Here is a 22123-nt window from a genome sequence, read left to right as displayed (position 1 = left end):
ATTCTATATAAATCTGTATTACTTTTAAAATCGAGGGAAAAAAACAGCAATGGCTAATTTTCAAATCCTATTTTTAATCACCTTCCTATAAAAGAGATACAGTTAAGCTCCAGATTAACTCAATATGCAGACTAATATGTGGTTTGTCACTTTCACTATAACAGGGAAACCATTTGATACCTATAACGTGTTATTTTTTTTATATCCCAGCATCATAAATGGGAACCGGATTTAATACTTGTTACAAATACAACTGCATTCATCATCCACAGTTATTGGTAGCCTGGTAGGTAGGAAAAGTATTTACAAATGTATAGTACCCATAGCATGTTTCTATGATGGTTTTGTGCACTTTGGAGGCTTACCTAATGGTAGTACAACAAGTATTAGACACTGAATTTGGTGACTTTTGCAGCATAACAAGATTTTCTGGCCAAGATCGTTCCTACACACTGCAAAACCACTATAAGTTAGCATTAAAATTGTGCCTCATCCCTCACAGTTTATTAAACATTTTATATAAAGGAACATATGTGGTCACTATTACCCTATACATTTTTTAACTAAGAACTGTATCTTAAAATGAACTAAGAGTGAGTCAACTAGTTTATCAGCTCATCATTTTGGATAATTTCAAACGACAAAATATGAGATGATTATTCTGTCAAACTTCTCCAAAATGGTTCTAAACAAATTCTGGTCTTATTGGCCAGATTTTACCTGAGTTACCAGCCTATAAAAAGCCAAAAGGGCAGAGGCATGAACTACACTGAGCCTGCCAATTCTAAAAGAAATCTGACATGTGTGGAAGGTGGGAGGAAGGAAGACAGAAAGGATATCTTAGTGTAATAAAAAGTAAAATGAGCATTTTTATGCGCTATGTAATTTGCCACAGGGAAAAAAAAAAAAAAATCTGACGTGGAGAAAACAATGGAGAATTTTTAGAGATAGTTCCAGTACCCAGTGGCCCTAGGTCCTGTTCATAAAAGGAGTAACAAGATGAGAAGAGCTTTAGATGATCAAAGTTGTTTCCTCTTTGAGATCTAGGTTTATTTCTGGACTATGCCAAGAAAGAAATTCTAGGGAGTCTCTCAGAAACTACTCTGGTTCAGGGGCTGCCTGATGAAAAAAAAAATTATAATTTAAAAAAAGAAAGAAAGAAATTCTACAGATATATAATGTTACTAAATAATATAAGTTCCTACAGATTATCAGCACAGTCCAAAGTCTCTGATACAGGTACGCTTTGGCTTCAGTCAAAGCTTGCAATTTTGGGTCCCAATGCTTCTCTGTTTTGCCTACTGGGAAGAAACTATGAGGTGAATCATTCAGCATCTATTCTGACCCCCTTCTTCTTTGCCTACTTCTACTAGTGAGGCTGGAAAAAGATGACACATTCCCAGAGTCTCTTGCAACAAAAGGGGCCAAAGAAGTACAAATGGGAGTTCCAGGAAAGAGAATTCTTTGTCACATAAAAAGGCAAAATCTCTAAGAGAAAATAATTTTTGTTTTTTCACTTTTTACCTGCATAAACTACAGACACACCTCAAGATACAGCCATAGCCGTAGAGCAAAAATAAGGCAAAAAGCCACAGGCTGAAGATGGAGGGGGCAGGAGGAGGGAAGACACTGGGCTCCTGATGCCCTTGAGCAGCTCTCGAAGCCAGGACTGCTTAGCCCCAGACTTCTCAGTAGGTGAGGAAGACAAACCCCTGGCTTCTTTAAGCCACTCTAGGTCAAGGTTTCCTGTTAGTCGCAGCCAAATACATTCCTGCCTGTAAAAGTCATTGGTATAACAAACCTCTCTAGCTGTGTGGTTAACTTATCAATGATCAGCTTCACCAAAACCCCCCAAGTCTCCACAGAGATAATACTGACTGAGAGTGCTTGCTCCATGCCCATGAGCGTGAGGTTTTAATGCCCCTCTCAGTGTATCCTCACAGGACTCTACAAGAAGCAAAGTGAGGACCCCCTCAACTCAAGCTAGTCTGAAAGCAGCTCCAGAGCTCTTTACTGCCAAGCTATACAACCTCTGATGTGTTTTTTCACTTAATCTACAAAGAAATTTTAATTTCAACTATGCTTTCTGGCTCAAATAAATTATCTTAAAAAACTTTCTAATTTTTTGAGGAAGACTTTCACTAAAAATCAAATCAACCACCCCCCTATACACACACACAAAAGGATTCACATGCAATTAGAAGAAAAAAAGACTTGGCAAGCATTTTCTTTCCAGCGTTTTGAAATCTTTATCCATCATGTGAAACTACTGCTGCATCTGAACTGATGTTTATTAAGCACCATGAACCTGACACTGAGCTGAGCATTTTACATACATTCTCTCATTCAGTGTTCACAATATCCTCATAAAGTGGGACTATTATTTTCCCCATTTTACAGGTAAGCAAATGAAACATGTTAACCCAGGCAGAGCATTTTCTTCAAAATAGCTTCTTTCTACACACCAATGAGTGACTCAAATTCAGAGCAACGTACAACTAGAAGAGAGGTTAACTGATTTTGCGGCTAGTCTTTAGCAAACCATACTAGAAGTGAATGCCTCAGGACCAGTCAAAGAATGGAAAACACTCAAAGCAAGAACAGTTTACAACTAAGAAGGGTGAAAAGCCCTCTCATCCTAGCAAAATCTAGAATTCAACACTCATATCTAATGGAGCTTTACTTAGTATGTACTCACCCACCTTTACAAGTACACTGAACACATGGTGAGCTGCCAGGAAGATCAATAATATTTGGATAGCTGTGCATGTTCATTAATCATAAGATAATTTAAGTCCAAATTAAAGTTTCCAATATTCTTGATTTTCATGATCAGTATAAGAACATGCATTTTATACATTATTTACAGTGAATATTGTTGTTATTAGCTTATTCAGCACTTTCTCTGTTGCCAGCACTGGGGTGGCTTACACCACCTTTTTCCTCTTCATTGTCAAAACTACCTGAGGAGTTAAGAACTGTTATTAACTGTTATTTCCTGTTTGAGAAATGGGGTCGCAAGTACTAAATTCTCCCAAGCTCCCTATTAAAAGGTAACACCAAGATTCAAATCCAGATTTGGCCCAGAGCCCTGTGCTCTTAATTGCTAAGATCATAAAGTTATTTGATTTGTTTTTGCTCTTTATTAGCCTTGATCAAGCATTAGCTAGAAAACTCTATTCATTTAAGCTTTACTCTTTATCTTCGCTTTCAGTACTCCACCATTTTCATACATTTTTGGCTTCATATTTCTTCCCGCTCCCATGAAAAAAGTCTAAATTATTATCTGTTCATCAAACCATTTTAAAAATCCACTAAAGTTTGCAGAATTAAAGAGATAACATAGTTGCTGCTCCCACTTTTAATCAATGATGTATGACAACCTCTGTTTTAGTGACTAACTCTGCTACTCAACCAAGCAGTGGCAAATGATCCCAGTTCTGCCTATCATTGTAAAAATGCAACATGGTTCTTAAAGTCTTTAGCAGCAATATCATAAAACCCCACCAGATGTCAATCTCCTTTCATGAAAATAGACCATTCCTCCCCATCACAGGCCCCACTTTTTAACACTCACTACTTTCCCTACTGAAAGAAGGGATTCCCAAACTTTGAAAATGCCTGTGCTTCTGAATTTTATGTGGGAAGTTTTTTTAAAATAATACTTTGAGGTGCTGTGTTATATATGGGAATTTTTAATTTTATAGTACACATATGTTTTTACAAAGAAAAATACTTTTAAAAAGAAACGTATTAATATAGGAATCCTGTGTTTGCCTCAGTACTCCAGCAAACACCAAGACTGTATCTCCGATTCTCTTGACTCAATTATGTCCTACTTTCTCCCAGACCTTCTGCTTTGACACTCTCCCCCCTTTCCTCCCTGGTCACTCACATTAAGCTAATGTGAGTTATGATATGTAACTCATAACTTTGAGTTAATTTAACTCAAATTTAATTGACTTAAATAAATCAACACTATTATTTCATATGAAACATGAAATTTACATTTGAAGATCAGTATTAAATATATTTAAATTTATTTATTTTTATCACCTTTATCATTAAAAATGCTGTCTATGGTATTCATTCCAAGGCTGACCACACCCATCAAAAACCTAAACTTGAAAATAAATTTCCATTTATAAAACTGTAAGCTAATAAAACTGATAATGGTCATTTACAGCAAAAACATCAGATACTCTGCATGTTTTGAAGTAGTTACTAGAATCCAACCCACCAGTAAAAAAAAAAAGAAAAGAAAAGAAAAAATAGTGATATTTCCCTACATTTTTGGCCTACTGGTTTTTATCTGTAACAATTCTTTGAAGTTTCAATGATTATCTAAGAATGGTATTTCATTTATTTGACTACTACCCTATTGCCCATATTTTAACTTCACTGAATTTTTGGTCCATTGCGTAGAAGAATTTCTCTACTAATAAAAATACAACTCATTAAAGATTAACTTGCCCCCAGGACAGTCTCTCTGGTAACAAATTCCAAGCATTATAATCACTAATTTGCACTCGGAATACTTAAAGGCAGAAAATCTTATTTATCCTGATTTTAATTGGAAAACTGTAGCTATTTTCAGTCAACTGTAAATAGAAAAAAATAGCAACCCAAATTCACAATCATCAAAAACTCAAACACAGACTTTACTTCCTTGGCACATTTCAAATAAAAAGTTTTCCACCCAAGAATATTTAACAATATTAGAATGCTTACTGACTTGACAGACTCACTTTTTTAGTTTCTACTTTACTTCTGCAATTATGAACTTGCAAAACTATTTTGTTCCCCAACTATGTATTGAGTATATGCTATATTTCATACATTGTGGCAGGCACTGGAAATCCTTTTAATCCATGATGTAATATTTATTATTAATAATAACAACAGATATTCATTAAGTTCTTATTGACCAAACACTGTGGGGAAATGTTAGTTTGTTAGGCATTATCTCTTTCGATTCTCCCAAAACCTAAGAGAAAAGGTCCTAGTATCAGCTCCATTTTACAGACGGGCAAACTAAAGGCAGAGGGAGGCCCAGCAACTTTCCTGAGATCCTACAGGGTTTTGAACCCAGGTATTAGTGATCCCAGTGCTCACACTTGCATTTTGGCTAACAACTAACCACATATACTACAATGGTCCCATAAGATTATAATGAAGCTGAAAAATTCCTATCACCTAGTAATGTCATAGCCATAGTAAATTAACACATTACCTTTCCAATGTTTAGATATATTTGGATACACAAATACCATTGTGCTACAACTGCCTACAGTATTAGGTACAGTAACAAGTCTTGTAGTCTGGTAACATATTTGTAGCCTAGGAGCAACAGACTATACCATATAGCCTGGGTAGTAGGTGTAGCAAGCTACACAATCTACATTTGTGTAATTACACGCTATGATGTTTGCACAATGAAAATATGAAAATGCCTAAGGATACATTTCTAAGAATATATCCCAGTCGTAGTCCTTAAGTAATGCATGACTGTATATTGGTTATTCAAGAGATGTTAACTGTTAAAACTTTCTGTAAAAGAAACTTTATCACTGCAAAGCAATTTCAAACCATCTCAGGTTGTAATAACACACCTACTAATACAAAAGCCTTCAAATTTTCAAAAAGCCTCATCAAAACTTCATTTTATTCAAAGTGAAAATGAATGAATTCAAAAAAGGAAATCTACTTCTAAAGCTCAGGTTATACGCTTGAACTTCCCAGAAGCTAACATCACTGTCCTTACTTGTTTGTGCGCAGGTGAAACAGATCACTCTTTCACATCACTCCAGGCTCATGTAGAAAACTGGAAGCTGGTTGAAAAGGATGAGTATGTGCTACTATCAGTTCCTTCCAAACTATCTCACAATATATGCCTGACATAAATCTAACATTTTGCTTTATAATCATAAACTAGGCAAACAGACCACAGAACAGATGAAATAACTAAAATGAGTTACTGAAATGCAACTGCGGCTTTAATTTCCAAATCTATCTTATAAACGGTCTCACTTGAAGAGTTTATCACAGAAGTAACTCTTCTCAAAAGTTACATAATTTGAGAAAGAAGAGGGAAGGGGAGAGATAGACAGAGACGTGACACACATTAGGTATGTTTATCAATAAAAATAAGCAACAAGGGAGGAAAGCCTGTAGCACATCCAAAAACCGCCTGCCAAACACTCTTGCTATTTGTTTCCACCAAGTTGTTTTGGAAAACATGTTGTTCTCTCTTAAAATAACCTACTTAATTGTTCTAAAAAGCCACTGCATTTCCACAGCTGGCTAAATCGCTTCCATACTGCGATGCATTGACTGATAAAGTAAGTTACGCATAAAGCCACAAAGAAAGTTTGAAAAGCTCCAATCCCTCCCGCGATAAAAGAACACTAGCTACTGAATGAATCTTCACCAGCACCCAAAGTGAGACTAATGCCTGGTCTTCTACACGTATTTTAATAATAACGGTCATTCCAACTGACTCATTTCTCTCTTTGGATGTGGGAAATGAGCCACATACAGGTAGGCTAGTAATTAACGATTTTAAGAAAGGTCAAAATGACCTTGGACGTTTTGACGTTCACTCCAATACTCGTATTATAAATCAGAATCTCTTTTCGGTCCAATGTGGTTCAAGATTTTCTGCCTGGGAAAGTCCCAAAGAAATTAAAGAGTTAAAAATAATTGTAAGTTGTGAAAGACAAAATCAGACACCCACAGCACAGGAAGATTTTTATGGACTGAATGTAACTCAAGATGTGTTTTATAAGCCTGTCAAGAGATGAACACTGTCCTCAAACACAGCAGCACTGCCCCCACACTCTCCCCTCGCTTTGGCTGCTCACCCCCATCCTGGCCCTCCTTGACCACAGGGTGGGGGCGGGAGCTCCTGCCTTAAGCCCTGACATCTGCAGAGCGTTTCCCAATAGCAAGACAAGGCCCCTCAGCTGGAGGAAGTGGATACTGACAAGGGGAGAGAGTGAAGCAGGCGGAGAGAGACAGAACTCGAGACTGCCAGGGCATGGGGGGAGTCACGCATACTCTGTGCCGCCTGGCTGATGCGGATGGCACAGCCCAGGTATCCAGGCTGAAGTTGGCATCTCCAAAGTCCAGAACGCAACTTGGGCGCGCCAGTACAAACTCGGCCTTCGGCTTTTCTGAAGCCGGTCAAGTTCGCACAGGGCCCCCGGCGCCTGGAAACCTGAGAGGCGTGGAAGGGCGGGGAGTCCCGCGAAGTTTCCATTCCCTGGGTGTCCTCGGGCTCCGCCGGGGAGCGGGCCTGGAGCTAAACCGGCCGTGGGCAGGAGTAGCGGGGACCGGCGCGCGCGCTGGGGATGTCCGAGAAGGAGTTGGAGGCTAAGTCGGGGAGTCCTAGAACACCGGGGATGCCTACCTTGTAACATGGCCTCAAGTTTCTTCCTGTCCACGCGGAAGCGCTCCTCGCTCCACTCCGGGCTGTGCAGGGTCGCCCCGGCGACCAGGTCGTCCTCGGAGCCGGGCATTGGGGAGTCGGTGCTGCGCTCGCTGTTGGAGCCGGGGTCCGACTGCGCAGCCAGGTAGCCGGGCTCTCCCTGGGCGGCCATGGTGGGCGCGCAGCGCTCGGGCTCCCGCTGCCGCCGCCGCTCCGCCTGCGCCGCCGCCTCCGCTCGCCGGCCGGGCTCAACTGGCTCCCCGCGCCACGGCGCTAGCTCGTCCCCCTGCAGCCGCCGACGCCACCGCCAACGCCGCCGCCGCCACGGAGCCCCCGGCGCATCCCAGCCTCGGGCACCGCCCGCGCCGCCCACGCCGCCCGCCGCCCCGGGTCGCGGCCCCGGTCCGGGTCCAGTGGCTGCGCCGCCCCCCGCCAGCAACGCCCGAGCGGAATGAGCGCGCCGCGCTGCCCGCGCCTCCATCCGCAGGGCTCGGCGCCCCCTCCCCGCCCGCCGCCCCTGCAGCCGCACGCTCATTGGCCCGTCTGGCCCACGGGGAGCCGCGGCGGGCGGGCGGCCCCTGGCGCTCACACACTCGCGCGCACACACACACCACGTACACACTGCCACTTTCTGCACTTACACGTATAAATCCTTTGCATACATACACTTTCATAGCTCCTCAAGCATACATACTCCTGAACGCACATGGAGTGTCCATGTAATTCCTCGTCAACACACACATCACACACACTACCACTTGGCTGCGCTTAAACATACAAATCTTTTCCCTCTACACACTCTCATAACCCTCCTCCAAACACACAAACACACTCCAAGTTCAAGCATAGAAGAGTCCTGAACGCACAGTAAGTGCATACACAATTCTGCTGTTTACATACATATGCTACACCCTGAAACTCACAGCCCCAGTTGGTTCCACAACTTTGAACATGAGGAAGAGGAAAGAGAAGGCTTGGAGAAGAAATCATGCCTGTCTTTCGCAGACATCGCCACGGACGTGGCTCACATGTAGTTCATACCTCCAGGAAAGATTCAAACCCAGACACCTCCTCTCCTCCCAGCAAAGTGGCCCGCTGCATGGGAGGTGGACAAGAGGCTTACTCATTTTATTCTGAGAAGGGGAATTTTTTTCTTGAATGGAGTGAAGAAGGAATCCTTTTCTCTGTGATTCTAAAGGAATGGACTCAGCAGATTTAAAAAAGAAAAGAAAGCAAAAAGAAAAGGAGCTCGGAGATTACGGTGTTGGTTAGCTGGATCCAGCTGGCATGTGGGCAGGGCTGTCTTGTTAGGGACTGAGGACTTTTTTCTATTTTCAAGGTCAGTCTCTGACAGATGACGGCCAGTAACCTCTGAGACTCACTGCCCAGGGCCAGCCCACCTACGGCCTCTGTCAAGCTTGGATATGAAGCGCGGGGGAAGAGGAGAATCGCTCGTACTGGGTGTGCCCTTGAAACTCTGTTTTCCTAGTTCACACAGATTCATACCCTCTTGTTTCGTGACCCAAAGCACAAAGACTTGCAGGGAGGAACGATGGGGATAGCAGTTTGTCACTGTGCCACAGAGAGAGGCTTCCTGGCTTACATGTAGGAACAGCCATATCACTGGCACAGGCTCGTGGATAGTCATGGAATATGTTGAAGGTAAATCAAAATTCTTTCAGGTTCAGCTGCCTAGTTAAAAAGAATTGACGCTTTTCACTAGGATACAGTTGAGTGATGGGTACAGATGAGGAAACTGAGACCGTGGGAAATAAAGTAACTTGACTAAGGTCGTCTGGCAGCAGATAATACAGCCAGGAATCGGACCCAGGTCTGTGGGTCTTATGCAAAGTCATTAACTGAAACAAAGAATACTGAAAGAAAGTCACAATGGAGGAAAGCTTATGAAGTTGAATTGGGCATTTGAGTTTGAGGTGATGTTGAGACCTCCAAGAAGAGATATCGTGTTAGCAATTGAACAGGTCTGGAATTCGGTAAAGGAGTCTTGGTTAGAAATAAAAATGTGTTATTTGTTTATACGTAATAATTCTAGCCATCTACATGGGTCAGACTTTTTTTTTTAAAATAAACTTTATTCTTTAAAATAGTTTTAAGTTTACAGAAAAATTTAGCAGACAGTGCTGAAAGTTCCCATTTTAGTCTACATATTTACTATGATTAGTGAACCAATATTAATGTATTTTATTGATACATAATTGTACATATTAAAGCACCTGTGATAGTTTGGTACATGCATTCAATGCGTAATGACCAAATTAGGTTAATTAGAATGTTTATCACTTAAAACATTTATCATTTCTTTGTATTGGGAACATTTCAAATCTTCTAGATATTTTGAAATATACAAAAAATTATTATTAACTATTGTCATCCTACTGTGCTATCAAACACTAGAACTTGCTTCTTCTTATTTTATTTTATTTTTTAGAACTTACTTCTTCTATCTAACTGTATGTTTGTACCCATTAGCAAACCTCTGCACATCTCCCCACCTACCCGTTCTGGCCTCTGATAACCATCATTCTACGCACTAATGGGTCAGACTTTCTAGGGAAAGAGAAGAGAGAAGAAAAGAGAACCAAGGAATGTGACTTTTTAAAATTTTGACACTTAGTGGTCAAGTAGAGGACAGTGTAATGTGAAAGGAGATAGAAGCAGCAGTGAGAGAAGAATAAAAAAACAAACAAAAAAATAAAGCTGTGTCATGTAAACTTGGGAAAAAGACTATTACAAAAAGAAAAGTGTGATCATCTGTGGAAGTCAACATTTTTTTTTATGAGGTTGCTGGGAACTGATTTAGATTCTCTAGATCTTTTGTCTCCAGTGAATATTGTATTTATTCCTATTAAAGCAATTATCTTTACATTTATTATCTCTGTCATTATCATCATCCTCACCGTCATCCTTATTGTCATCATCACTCTATATCTGATGTCCAAGTTCCTGAAGTCAGGAAACATGGCTTTTCATTACTATGCCTGTAGTACCCAGCAGTTGCCTAGTATATGTTGACAAGCTTTTAACTGTGCACCTGGAAACATTAGAAATGAATGTGTGATATGTTATAGTTTGGATGATTAGATAACCATACACTAACTTAGTTGAGGAGGAGCAGAAATAGAAGAGTTAAAACTCCAATGTTATAATTAAAGACAGCTGATAGGTAAGAACATTTTCTCCTCAGTTTGCAGCTGAGGAAACAGGCCTGGAGAAATGAGACAAATTGATTAGAATACCATATTACTTGTAATAAACTTTGAATAATCAACATTGAATCTTCAAAGTTATTGGTCTAATTCCTTGACTTCACAGATCAAGAAACTGAGACCCAAAGACCTAAATAAAAAATAAAATTTTGCAAATATAAGCTGAAAATTTATGAAAAAGCTGATAGCACAGCATCATCCACAGAAACAATTCATTTCATCTCAACTTTTTTTTGTCATTTTAACTGTTAAATGAAAGTTTTTGGACAGAAATCTACATGATACAATGCAGTATGTTTTGCATATCTCTTTACTCTTAATACTCTAAAATTATATAAATAAATTTTCCCTGCAATGTCAAGTTAGAACAGCAGGAAAGCATAAGATATTCTATTTTAGTGACCTGGAGTTTGTCCTAGGAGAAGTCTTATTTGAAATAATCATAAATCAAATTAATAAAGGGAGGTGAAACTACCATGTGTAATTCAAGCATTTCTTTAGACTAATAGTATTGACTAACACTTATTGAGCATTTATAATTTGCTGGACACTGTGAGTTGTCTCATTTGATTGTCACCACCATCATTTGAGATTGGTACAACTCTTGTGTCCATTTTAGAGAAGAGGAGAGCTAAGGCCTTGAGAGAATAACTTGCCTGAAAACCCACAGTATGGTGCGGTTCTAACTCAAACACAAAGACACCTGAAAGAGACAACATTCTTAAACCTGGGACCATCTGATTACATGTACGTAGCGTAAAATGTTAGAGGTAGAAGGAACCTAAGGCTCGTGGATTCAGGTAGTTTTCCCATTAAAAAAATAAAGAAATAGAAACTGTCTTTCAAATTAACTCTAATGCAAAGAGCCCTTACGCAAAACAGTGGCTCTGGTTGAAGAAAGATAGGGGATTCTCACTAGCTCATCTTCTCCTTCCCATAATCTCAGAGTTTCAAAGGGGGTTAAACTGCTAATCTCATTCCAATATCTCTCTCTCTCTCTCTCTCTCTCTCTCTCTCACACACACACACACACACACACACACACACACACACATTTATCCCTGGATACAAAAGAAGCATACAGTCAATGACTTGTTCAAATTATACAGCTCAAAGCATCAAGGCATGTTCAGGTTTGTGTTGCTTTCCCACTAAGAGAGGAAGCGTTTTGTGTTTTCCAGAAGGCAAGGGCAAAAATATTTAGATAATAGAGGGGGTTCTAGAATTATCTTACCATTTCAATAAAATAAGCTTCTGATTAAAAATATTGTGAAAACTAAAACATTTTCATTGAGGTCTTCAGCACTTCAATGCTGAAAAGTAATAATAGAGAAAAACTTGGGTCATCAAAAAGAGAATATAATGGATCAATATGGAAAAAGAAAGTCAAAAAGCAGGCAGAAGAATAGAAGGAAATGAACACTCCCCAGTCACTTATTTGAATTCTAACATTGCCTAACATAGAACTCTGCTAAAAAGAGGGGGTAAAAACACAGCAATTTTATAATGTTGAAACTGCCACCCACAGAGATATTTAAGTCCCACCTCACAGCTTCTTCAGTTGTTCACATCTCAAGGTACATACATGTTAATTGTGCTTTTGATCTACAGCACCAGTCTTTTCCTGTCTTTTACTTCTGTACTAACACTCACATGTAAATTTATTCTCATGACCCCCTGGGACTGAGGAAGATGGAATGTTTTTGAAAAAGAGAACAGAGTAAGCATGTGCAAAGTTGTACCTTCCTGCATTATTTATTTATTTATTTATTTGGTGTACTGACAGTCTGCTGGCAATGTGATTTTTAGGTCTAGCCAGAAACAAAGACTACAAAGCCATAAAAGCATTCAACCCACAAGGATTTGAGAACTGGCTCTGTTTCTAACACCACACTCACTTACAAGGTAAATTCCACCAATGCCACTTGTGTGCTAAATCTCACATCAAATGAGAAAAAGATTCCAGAAATTAGGGCCAAGGGAGCCTTAAGAGTGAGCCTTCCCAGGCAACTTGTATGGGAAGAATGGGTCATAGCAGGAAGAGAGTGGGTCATCAAAGGAAGGACCTGGACTGAAATCCACAGAAATCTCAGTGGGCAAAATATGGCATGCACTCCATCACACCCCTAACCTCCTCTTATGGCTGACATTACTAGCTGATCACAGCTCTCTTCCACTTCAGCTCAGGAAATGCTTCTCAATAAGCAGTCCAAACAGCCAAGACAATCATTTGGAGTTGGCTCTCAACATGAAACTTCATTGCCATGTTGAATCCAGTGCTGTGGTTAAGAGACTGGAAGATGAACTGTCATTCACTTGGACACAGGCTGTTGACCCCTCTTTCATTGGAGGTGAGCCTCAGCAAAGGAAATAAATATCCTGGTCAGCTGTTCCCTTCAAGATTCTTGTGTTTTTGTATAGCTGAAATGAATAGGAATCAAATTGATTCTACTCCAGGTCCAGAATGTGGTAGCAAGCTATGGCCATATAGAGCTATCAATCAGTTCTAAACTGCACATTAGGAGACCTGAATTTTAATCTTCATTCTTTCACTAGTTGTATAACTTTAGCCAAGGCTGTTAATTTTGTTGGGTCTAATTTCCCATCTGTAAAAATTGGGAACAGGTTGATTTGGACTATGTGAATTTTTAAGTTCCTTCTAACCCTAAATTTTCATGACTCAAGGAAATTGCCTACTTGGAAAATAATTCCTCATTTCAGCAACAGGTTGTTTCTAGTTAGAAAAGAGTCTTTCAAAGAACAAATAGAACTGAAGAAGAACTGAAAGACTATCTAATTTAATGTGATAGAAATAGTAGCTAATAAAAGTGCAGGCTAATCAAACTCTTCATTGCACAGAGATAAAATATACAGACCCTGGAATCAGGGTAAAGAATACAGACCCTGAAGTCGAGGCAAACTGAGCCACTTTATTTATATGATCTGTGTATTTGTTATCTCTTTCCGCATAAGAAATTACCTGCAGATCTCACAGTTTAAAATGACAAACATTTACTATTTGTGGAGTTTTATGGGTCAGGAATCCAGGTACAGCTTATCTGAGTGCCACTGGCTCAAGATCTCTAACACGACTACAATCAAGGTATTATATGGGGCTGTGGTCTTATTCAAAGGCTCAGCTGGGAGAGGCTCCACTTTCAAGTCACTTGCACGGTTGCTGGTAGGATCCAGTTCCTTTTAGGCTCTTGGACTGACAGCCTTAGTTCCTTGCTGACTGTTGGCTGAAAGCCTCCTTGAATTCCTTCTACCTGGGCCTCTCCATAGAGCAATACACAACATAGCAGCTGGCTTCCATCAGAGTGAGCCAGCAAGAAAGCAAGAGAGAGTGAGTGCCCAAGCCATATTCTTTTTGTGAGTTAATCTCAGAAGTGACATAACATACACTTTCCATATATTATTCACTGGAAGTGAGTAACTGGGTACAGCCCACACTGGAGGGGAAGGGATTACACAAGGCCGTGAACATCAGGAGGCAGGGATTATTGGTGCCATTTTAAAATCTGCTTACTCCAAACTGGAATCAATTATTTTACTTCTCTAAACCTCACTTTACTTTAAGGTGGGTAAAAAAGCTATATTCAAAAGTTCCATTTTATGGAACATTTAATCCATTCAGTACCCGGAATGAAAAAAGCACTCAATCATGGTTATTATTTTTAATAACTATTTTGTGCTTAACTAGAAAAATTAAGAAATCTACTGGAGGAAAGAAGACATATTCATATACCTAAAAAGGAAAGAAAAATAATGGAAGGCGGTGATAGGCTTGGCAGTGTATTTTATGAAAATCCCTGAATCCTGGCCCCTTCTCTCAAAAAAACAGACAGAACTACTATTAGGCTGATACAAATGTAATTGCAATTTTTGACACTTTTAATGGCAAAAATAGCAATTACTTTTGTACCAACCTAATAGATAGCAAAATCAAAAATATATAGACAATATACATAAGAAAATTAGACAACTAGTTATTCCTAGAATAGGAATCCAAGAATAGAGGCTAGTGGTGACTGCATCCAGAGAATTCCAAATTTGCTATCAGATACTCATTGGAAAGCACAAAAAACTAATCTGACAACAGCAGCTGAAAATAGGTGGGAGTCCTGCAGGTTCCAATTTGTAGGTAAGTGCCATGGATGGCAATAAAGTTGGTGCTGAAACAATCTGCACTCTGTGAACACTCACAACTAAAAAGCCAAAGCTCACTTCTGGGTCAAATCTCTGTACTGAGGAGAAACTTCTGGCGATAGGATTGAATAAAGTAGGACAGAGAAATGGGGGCAAAAGTAGGAGAAGGCCAAGACACAAGTGGAAGAAGTGATTAGAAGAAGTAAATCTTAGAAGCATAGCCCATCTAGTGTTATCTTTTTGGTAAAGAAATCCACCTTTACTTAAAAATGAGCAACAGAAATGGATTGAAGTTGGATTATGAAAAAAAGCGAGAGTGGGGGGACAAGAAGTCGAACAATGGAGGAGATATCCCTAGAGATAATGAAAGCATGACAAAAAGGCATGCCCTCCAAACAGATAAAAATTGTAACTGCAACTTCCAAACAAATAAAAAGAATTTTTAAATAATAGAAGCTATAAAAGAATAAATAATTCAGAATTGTACACTCTGATCTGAATGGAAGAGTATAAAGGCTTGAAAGAAAGGATAAAGAACTCAAGAAAGAATTAAACAAGTTTAAATTCATAAATTAACACTAAATTGGAAGAAACAAAAGAGCAAATAAACACAGTGCATGATGTCTTAAGAGAAGTAAAAGATGGAAAGAAGAAAATACTTTCAATTCAAAAGAAATTAGAGAATTTTAAAAGAGATTTGAGAGAAAATAGTAGATCTAGAACATGGGGATAGGGGTGCTTCTATATAACAGGAGTCTCTGACGAAGAAAATCAAAGCAATGGGACAGAGCAAACACTAGAAACTGGAACTGGCCGGACGCAGTGGCTCACACCTGTAATCCCAGCACTTTGGGAGGTCAAGGTGGACGGATCACAAGGTCAGGAGTTTGAGACCAGCCTGACTAACATGGTGAAACCCTGTCTCTACTAAAAATACAAAAATTAGCTAAGTGTGGTGGTACATGCTTGTAATCCCAGCTACTCAGGAGGCTAAGGCAGGAAAATCACTAGAACCCGGGAGGTGGAGATCGCAGTGAGCCGAGATCATGCCATTGCACTCCAGCCTGTACAACAGAGCAATTATCCATCTTAAAAAAAAAAAAAAAAAAAAACTGTAACTTAAGAAAAATTTCTATTCAGGAGGCTGAGGTGGGATGATCACTTGAGTCCAGAAGGCCAAGACTGCAGTGAGCTATAATTATGCCACTGCACTCCAGCCTGGGTGACAGAGTGACACCCTGTCTCACCAAAAAAAAAAAGAACAAAACTTTAATGAAATAAAAGATGACATAAATCTGTATACTAGGAAAATCAACCCTAAAACATGTTCTAGCCAAAACTATTGTATTTTAAATAAAAAGAAAAAAAATTATTTGGGCTACTAAGCAAAAAAAGTCACTTATAAAGAAAAATAATAAGACTGTCATTAGATTTTTCAGGAGCAAAACTTACGCCTGAAGACAAAGGAATAATATATTTAAGTTATTCAAGAGGAAGAAAACTAAGTTGTGCAAGAAAGAAAACAGGAAAACTCTCAGACCAAGGATGTTATATTCAGCCAAACTGTCCTCCTGGTATAACAGGACACAGGTAAACTGTTACGAATATACTTAGGAAATATTATTTCCATAAACCTTGTTTAAAGAAGTTTCTTAAAAATCTGCTATGTGTTCTCAGCATACAAAATGATGTTGTAGATGTCCAACATAAGATCTGAATATTAAATATATGTTACCAGTAGAACTGAGACTAATAATGGTTATAGATATTATAGTATATAATACTTGTAGATACAGCACAAGTGAAAAAAAAAGGAAAATCAGTAGAGTGTGCAAAAGGTAGAAAAATCTAAACAGAGAGAGAGAGAAAAGAGAGCAAAAAGAAAGGAAGGGAAATAACTAATAAGACCAAACATAATGATGTCTCATGCTTAGGTTAGAAAAATGTCACTTCTTTAGCAAAAATCAATATCTATAATTGTTCCAAGCCTTTTGCCTTTAAATAGCTCTGTATTCTGCATTATGATGAAGAAATTTCAGATATGAAAAATTTTAGAATAAAGAAAATTTTATGGTCCCTTTCACAAAGTGTAATCTAAGGCACTTAGAATCAATTGGAATACTCATTAAAAATGCAAATTTGATGCTCATCATCACTGGTCATCAGAGAAATGCAAATCAAAACTACATTGAGATACCACCTCATGCCAGTTAGAATGGCGATCATTAAAAAATCTGGAGACAACAGATGCTGAAGAGGATGTGGAAACATAGGAACACTTTTACACTGTTGGTGAGAGTGTAAATTAGTTCAACCATTGTGGAAGACAGTGTGGCGATTCCTCAAGGACCTAGAAATAGAAATTCCATTTGACCCAGCAATCCCATTACTGGGTATATATCCAAAGGATTACAAATCGTTCTACTATAAGGACACGTGCACACGAATGTTCATTGCAGCACTGTTTACAATAGCAAAGACCTGGAACCAACCCAAATTTCCATCGGTGATAGACTGGACAGGGAAAATGTGGCACATATACAACATGGAATATTATGCAGCCATAAAAAACGATAAGTTCATGTCCTTTGTAGGGACATGGATGAACCTAGAAACCATCATTCTCAGCAAACTGACAGAAGAGCAGAAGATCAAACACCGCATGTTCTCACTCATAGGTGGGTGTTGAACAATAAGAACACATGGACACAGGGAGGGGAGCACTACACACTGGGGTCTGTTGGGGGGAAATGGGGGAGGGATGGGGGTGGGGAGTTGGGGAGAGATAGCATGGGGAGAAATGACAGATGTAGGTGAAAGGGAGGAAGGCAGCAAATCACACTGCCATGTGTGTACCTATGCAACAATCTTGCATGTTCTTCACATGTACCCCAAAACCTAAAATGCAAATAAAATAAAATAATAAAAAATAAAAATAAATAAAAATAAAAATGCTAATTTGGCCAGGCGAGGTGGCTCCTGATTATAATCCCAGCACTTTGGGAGACTGAGATGGGAGGATCACTTGAGCCCAGAAATATGACGCCAGCCTGGGCAACACACTGAGACCCTATCTCTACAAAAAAAAAAAAAAATTTGTAATTAGCTGGGCATGGTTGTGCACCCCTGTGGTCCCAGCCACTCAAGAAGCTGAGAGGGGAGGATCACCTTAGCCCAGGAGTTTGAGTCAAGCCTAGGCAACATAGCAAAGCCACATCTTTAAAAAAAAAAAAAAAAAGAAAGAAAGAAAGAAACCCCTAAAGTGGTTGGAGAGAAATTGGAGGGTGCATGGGGCAGGAGAGGGGTAGGTGCAAATGGACATAGGGTTTTCTTATTTCTTCCCAGGGAATATTTTACTTAAAATGAAGAAAGTAGAGTGATATGCTACTGCAGAGTAGGTTTTTTTCAAGCTAGGTGCTGTGATTCTCTACTGTGGCTGAATAGAAGCAATGCTACATGCAGATGCCTGAGCCAGAATCTGGAGGGTGGAACTGGCCTTTTAAAAAAGTTCCTAGGTTACGTAATGTGAAGTTAGCATTGGTGGGAGTAGTGCTATAACGCAGAGCTTCCTAAGCTGACAGTAGTGGCTGATATTAAGATTCACGTATAGGGCAATCTTACGGTTGTTTTCTACGTTTTTTGTTATAGCCATCCTAGTGGGTTGAGATTTTGATTTGTATTTGCATTCTGACTAATGATATTGAGCATTTTTTTCATGTGCTTATTGGCTATTTGTATGTCTTGGGGGAAATGTCTAATTGAGTTTTTTGCCCTTTTTGAATATCGGTTATCTTTTTATTATAGAGTTTCAGGAGTTTCTTATATATTCTAGACATAAGTTCATCACAAAATAAATGAATTGCAAATATTTTTCTCCCATTCTGGGGGTTGTTTTTTCACCTTACTGATGATATCAATTGCAGCACAAAAATTTTAATTTTGAGGCAGGCCCAGTAACTCACACCTGTAATCACAGCACTTTGGGAGGCTGAGGCGGGAGGATCACTTGAGACCTGGAGTTCCAGACCAACCTGGCCAACATGGTGAAACTCTGTTTCAACTAAAGATACCAAAATTAGCCATGGTGGTGCATGCCTCAGCTACTGAGGAGGCTGAGGCACTAGAATTGCTTCAACCTGGGAGGCAGAGGTTGCAGTCAGCTGAGATTGCACCACTGCACTCCAGCCAGCCTGCAGGACAGGGAGAGATGCTGCCTCCATTAAAAAAAAAAAAAAGTTTTAATTTTGATTATTTCCAGTTTATCTGTTTTGTTTTGTTGCTTGTCCTTTTAGTGTCATTTCCAAGCCCACTGCAAAACCTAAGTTTATGAAGAGTTATCTCCTGTGTTTCCTTCTTAGTACCTTATAGTTTTAGCTCTTTGATGGAGGTCTGTAATGTATTTTGAGTTAATTTTTGTTTATGGTGTGTGATAGGTGTCCAGCTTCGTTCTTTTACCTGTGGATATCTGTTGTCCTAGCACCATTTGTTGAAAAGATTATTCTTTATCAAATTATCCTGACACTCTTGTGAAAAATCAATTAACCAATTCTATTACATTGATTTATATGTCATCTTTATGCCAGTAACACACTGTCTTGATTACTGTAGTTTGTAGTAAGTTTTATAATTGGAAATATGAGATCTCCAACTTTTTTTGAAGTTGTTTTGGCTATTTTGCATCTCTTTTATTTTTATATGAATTTTAGAATCAGCTTGTGAATGTCTGTAAAGAAAGTAGGTGGATTTTGATAGGGATGATGTTGGATCTGTAAAGTTGGTGCTTTTGTATATTAGCTTCTAGTACTCTGTGTCATCAATGGCATCTTCATATTAACTTGCATATGGCAGATTATAAATTTGTTCTCTACATAATTTTGGAGCATGATTGTGGGCTAACCTACCAGTGACAGTGGCTACCATGCAGCTAATAGTCTTCTGTATTTGTGGAAAGGCAGGAGAAACAGCACATTCAATTCCTTCATGTAAGGATGAAGAGAATTTTGTTTATTCGATATTTAAGAGGTTGAATCCACAGAACTTGATAATTGGTGGAGTGTGAGAGATAAGATAGAGAAATATAGAAAAGATTATGCTTAAGTTTCTTTAGGCAGCCAAGATGGGGAATGTTGAAGAAGGAACTGAATTTCTTCAACTTGATCATTTCTCTGCCTAGTTCTGCAGATTTCTGGTCCCTCTAGGCTATTGTATCCCAGGCTCAAGAGGTAGGACAAGGCCAGGATTTAGGATACATGTACACAAAAATATGTTAAAGCTGGAAGGGTTGATAGAGTTACTACATTAGGCATATCCAAGGCTTCATTTGTATAGAGACAAACATAAGAGCTGTGAATGCATCCAAAGAAATCAGAGCTTACATCCAAGGACATCAATGCTACTGGGGAGAGAAGGATGAGACGTCAGTACTGTGACAATAGACAACCTGAGATGTCAATGAAGGCAGAAGTTAGGTTGGTGTCTCCAGAATCAGATGCTCCACTGACAGCAAGTGTGAAGGAGGACTTTGTCAGGGAGAACTGGGACCAGTTTTCAAAACCAGGAGAGTAAAATAAATATATCATCCACCTGGGGTCTGAAGTTAATCAAAACTAGTGTTTATGAAAGGAAGTTAAAAAAAAAAAAAAAGAATAATCTGCAAAACATATAAAATGGAAATTCCTGGATCTTTCTCTCAGCAGGTCAACAAGAAGCTCAAGTGATCCTGCCACAAATGGAATATTGATCGTAATTTAAGAAACACTGATGAAACTATCAAAAAGCCCAATTTCATGATGAATCAGCAGGTTACTAAGACATATGTCCTCTGTTGAGGTCTAGGACAAATCTTAATGTATGAATGGAGACTGGGGTTATCTACCAGGAGCAGAGCTGTTACCAGAATGTGGGTCTTGATCCAGACCCCAAGAGAAGCTTGAATCTTGCACAGGAAAGAATTCAAGGCAAGCGGCAAAGTGCAGTGAGAAAGGATATTTATTGAAAGCTACTTAATTACAGAGTAGGGCGTCCTCATAAACCAAGTGAAGGAATGTACACTGTTTTTCTTATATAGGGGTCTTGTCTATGTAAAGACTAAACTAAGCTGTGCCTGCAGGTAGATGAACAGATAGCATGACAAAATTTAGTACTTTATTGATTTAAAGAAATCTGTCCTTGACATCTTAGTGTGTAAGTACATCAAAGAGTAAGTATAATTATCTTGAAAGCATATATTGTTATGCATATTGGGACATCTGGACTTTCTGTTGTAGGAATGTGTCCTTGAAGGTGTATTTTAGCTGTCTCCTTAGCTGTAACCATAGTTATGACCTACTCAGGACAATTGATCATGACTAGCAGGGAATATGCCTTGCTAGTTTTAAGATGGAGTTGATTTTTAAATGGCCACTCTGGCTCTCCTAGGGTCCTGCTTCCCTAACACAGTCACACTAGATAGATCTTTGGCCAGTCATGTCCTGTCATCCTCTAAATCAGGGATTCTTGAACTGGTTGGAAGGGGGAAGGGCAGAGAAGTTTGCTTCTCAGAACAATTGGCATTATTCTGATAAATATGTGATTGTCATGACTGGGAGGGTACTACTGGCATCTAGTGGGTAGAGGACAAGAATGCTGCTAAACATACAGCATGTGCAGAGTTGTCCCCATAGCAAAGAATTGTCCAGTCCCAAATGTCAGTCTTGCTGCTGTTGAGAGTACCTGCTCTATATCCTGAACTAACATAGGATCTTGTAATAAAGAGAAATTGCTTGCCAGATTCAATAGACATGGCTATTTCATTTTCTCATTTTCTTTGGGGTTGGTATAATTAGCAACATCCACACCACTGTGGAAGATGTTTTGGAAAGAGAAGGATTAGTTAGAAGTGTACACGGTAAAACAGGAAAGCCCCAGGAACTCCCCTTAAGTCTTTTCCATGAATACTGATCCATGACAAGGGCTGTATGCATAGTATTAGAAATCCTTGTGAAAAGTGACTAGTAAAGAGAGGTCCTATTTTTGTAACAGTTTAGTTCAGAAAGCACTCGTACATTGTTTAGTTTTTCTTTGCCCTGGGAAGTAACCAGGTAGCATTAGTTTCCTGTGACTGTTATAACAAATAACCAGAAATTTGATGACCTCAAACAACACAAACTTATTCTTTAGCAGTTCTAAAGGTCAGAAGTCAGCTTGGCGTAGTGGCTCATGCCTATAATCCTAATCAGTTTGGGAGGCTGAAGCAGGAGGATCATTTGAGCCCGGGAAATTGACACCAACCTAGGCAACATAGCAAGATCTTGCCTTTAAAAAAAAATTAGCCATGTGT

At 39.3% G+C, this 22123-nt stretch overlaps 1 protein-coding gene across 3 annotated transcripts in view; it reads right to left on the bottom strand.

Annotated features, from left to right (window-relative positions):
- The window catches only part of BICC1 (BicC family RNA binding protein 1), a 315239-nt gene extending 307363 nt beyond the window's left edge, over positions 1-7876 (bottom strand). For 2 of the 3 annotated variants that reach the window (XM_017542260.2, XM_017542261.2), the window contains exon 1: positions 7412-7652. In XM_017542260.2, coding sequence (XP_017397749.1) covers positions 7412-7601 — 190 coding nt within the window. In that variant the 5' untranslated portion in view covers positions 7602-7652. Of the gene's footprint in view, positions 1-7411 lie in introns of all 3 variants that reach the window. The other variant, XM_017542259.2, reaches the window with a different exon arrangement.
- Between the last annotated feature and the right edge of the window lie 14247 nt (positions 7877-22123).

Source organism: Cebus imitator, unplaced genomic scaffold (assembly GCF_001604975.1).
Source record: "Cebus imitator isolate Cc_AM_T3 unplaced genomic scaffold, Cebus_imitator-1.0 Scaffold142, whole genome shotgun sequence".
Lineage (NCBI taxonomy): Eukaryota > Metazoa > Chordata > Mammalia > Primates > Cebidae > Cebus > Cebus imitator.
This window is presented reverse-complemented; position numbering and strand designations above follow the sequence as displayed.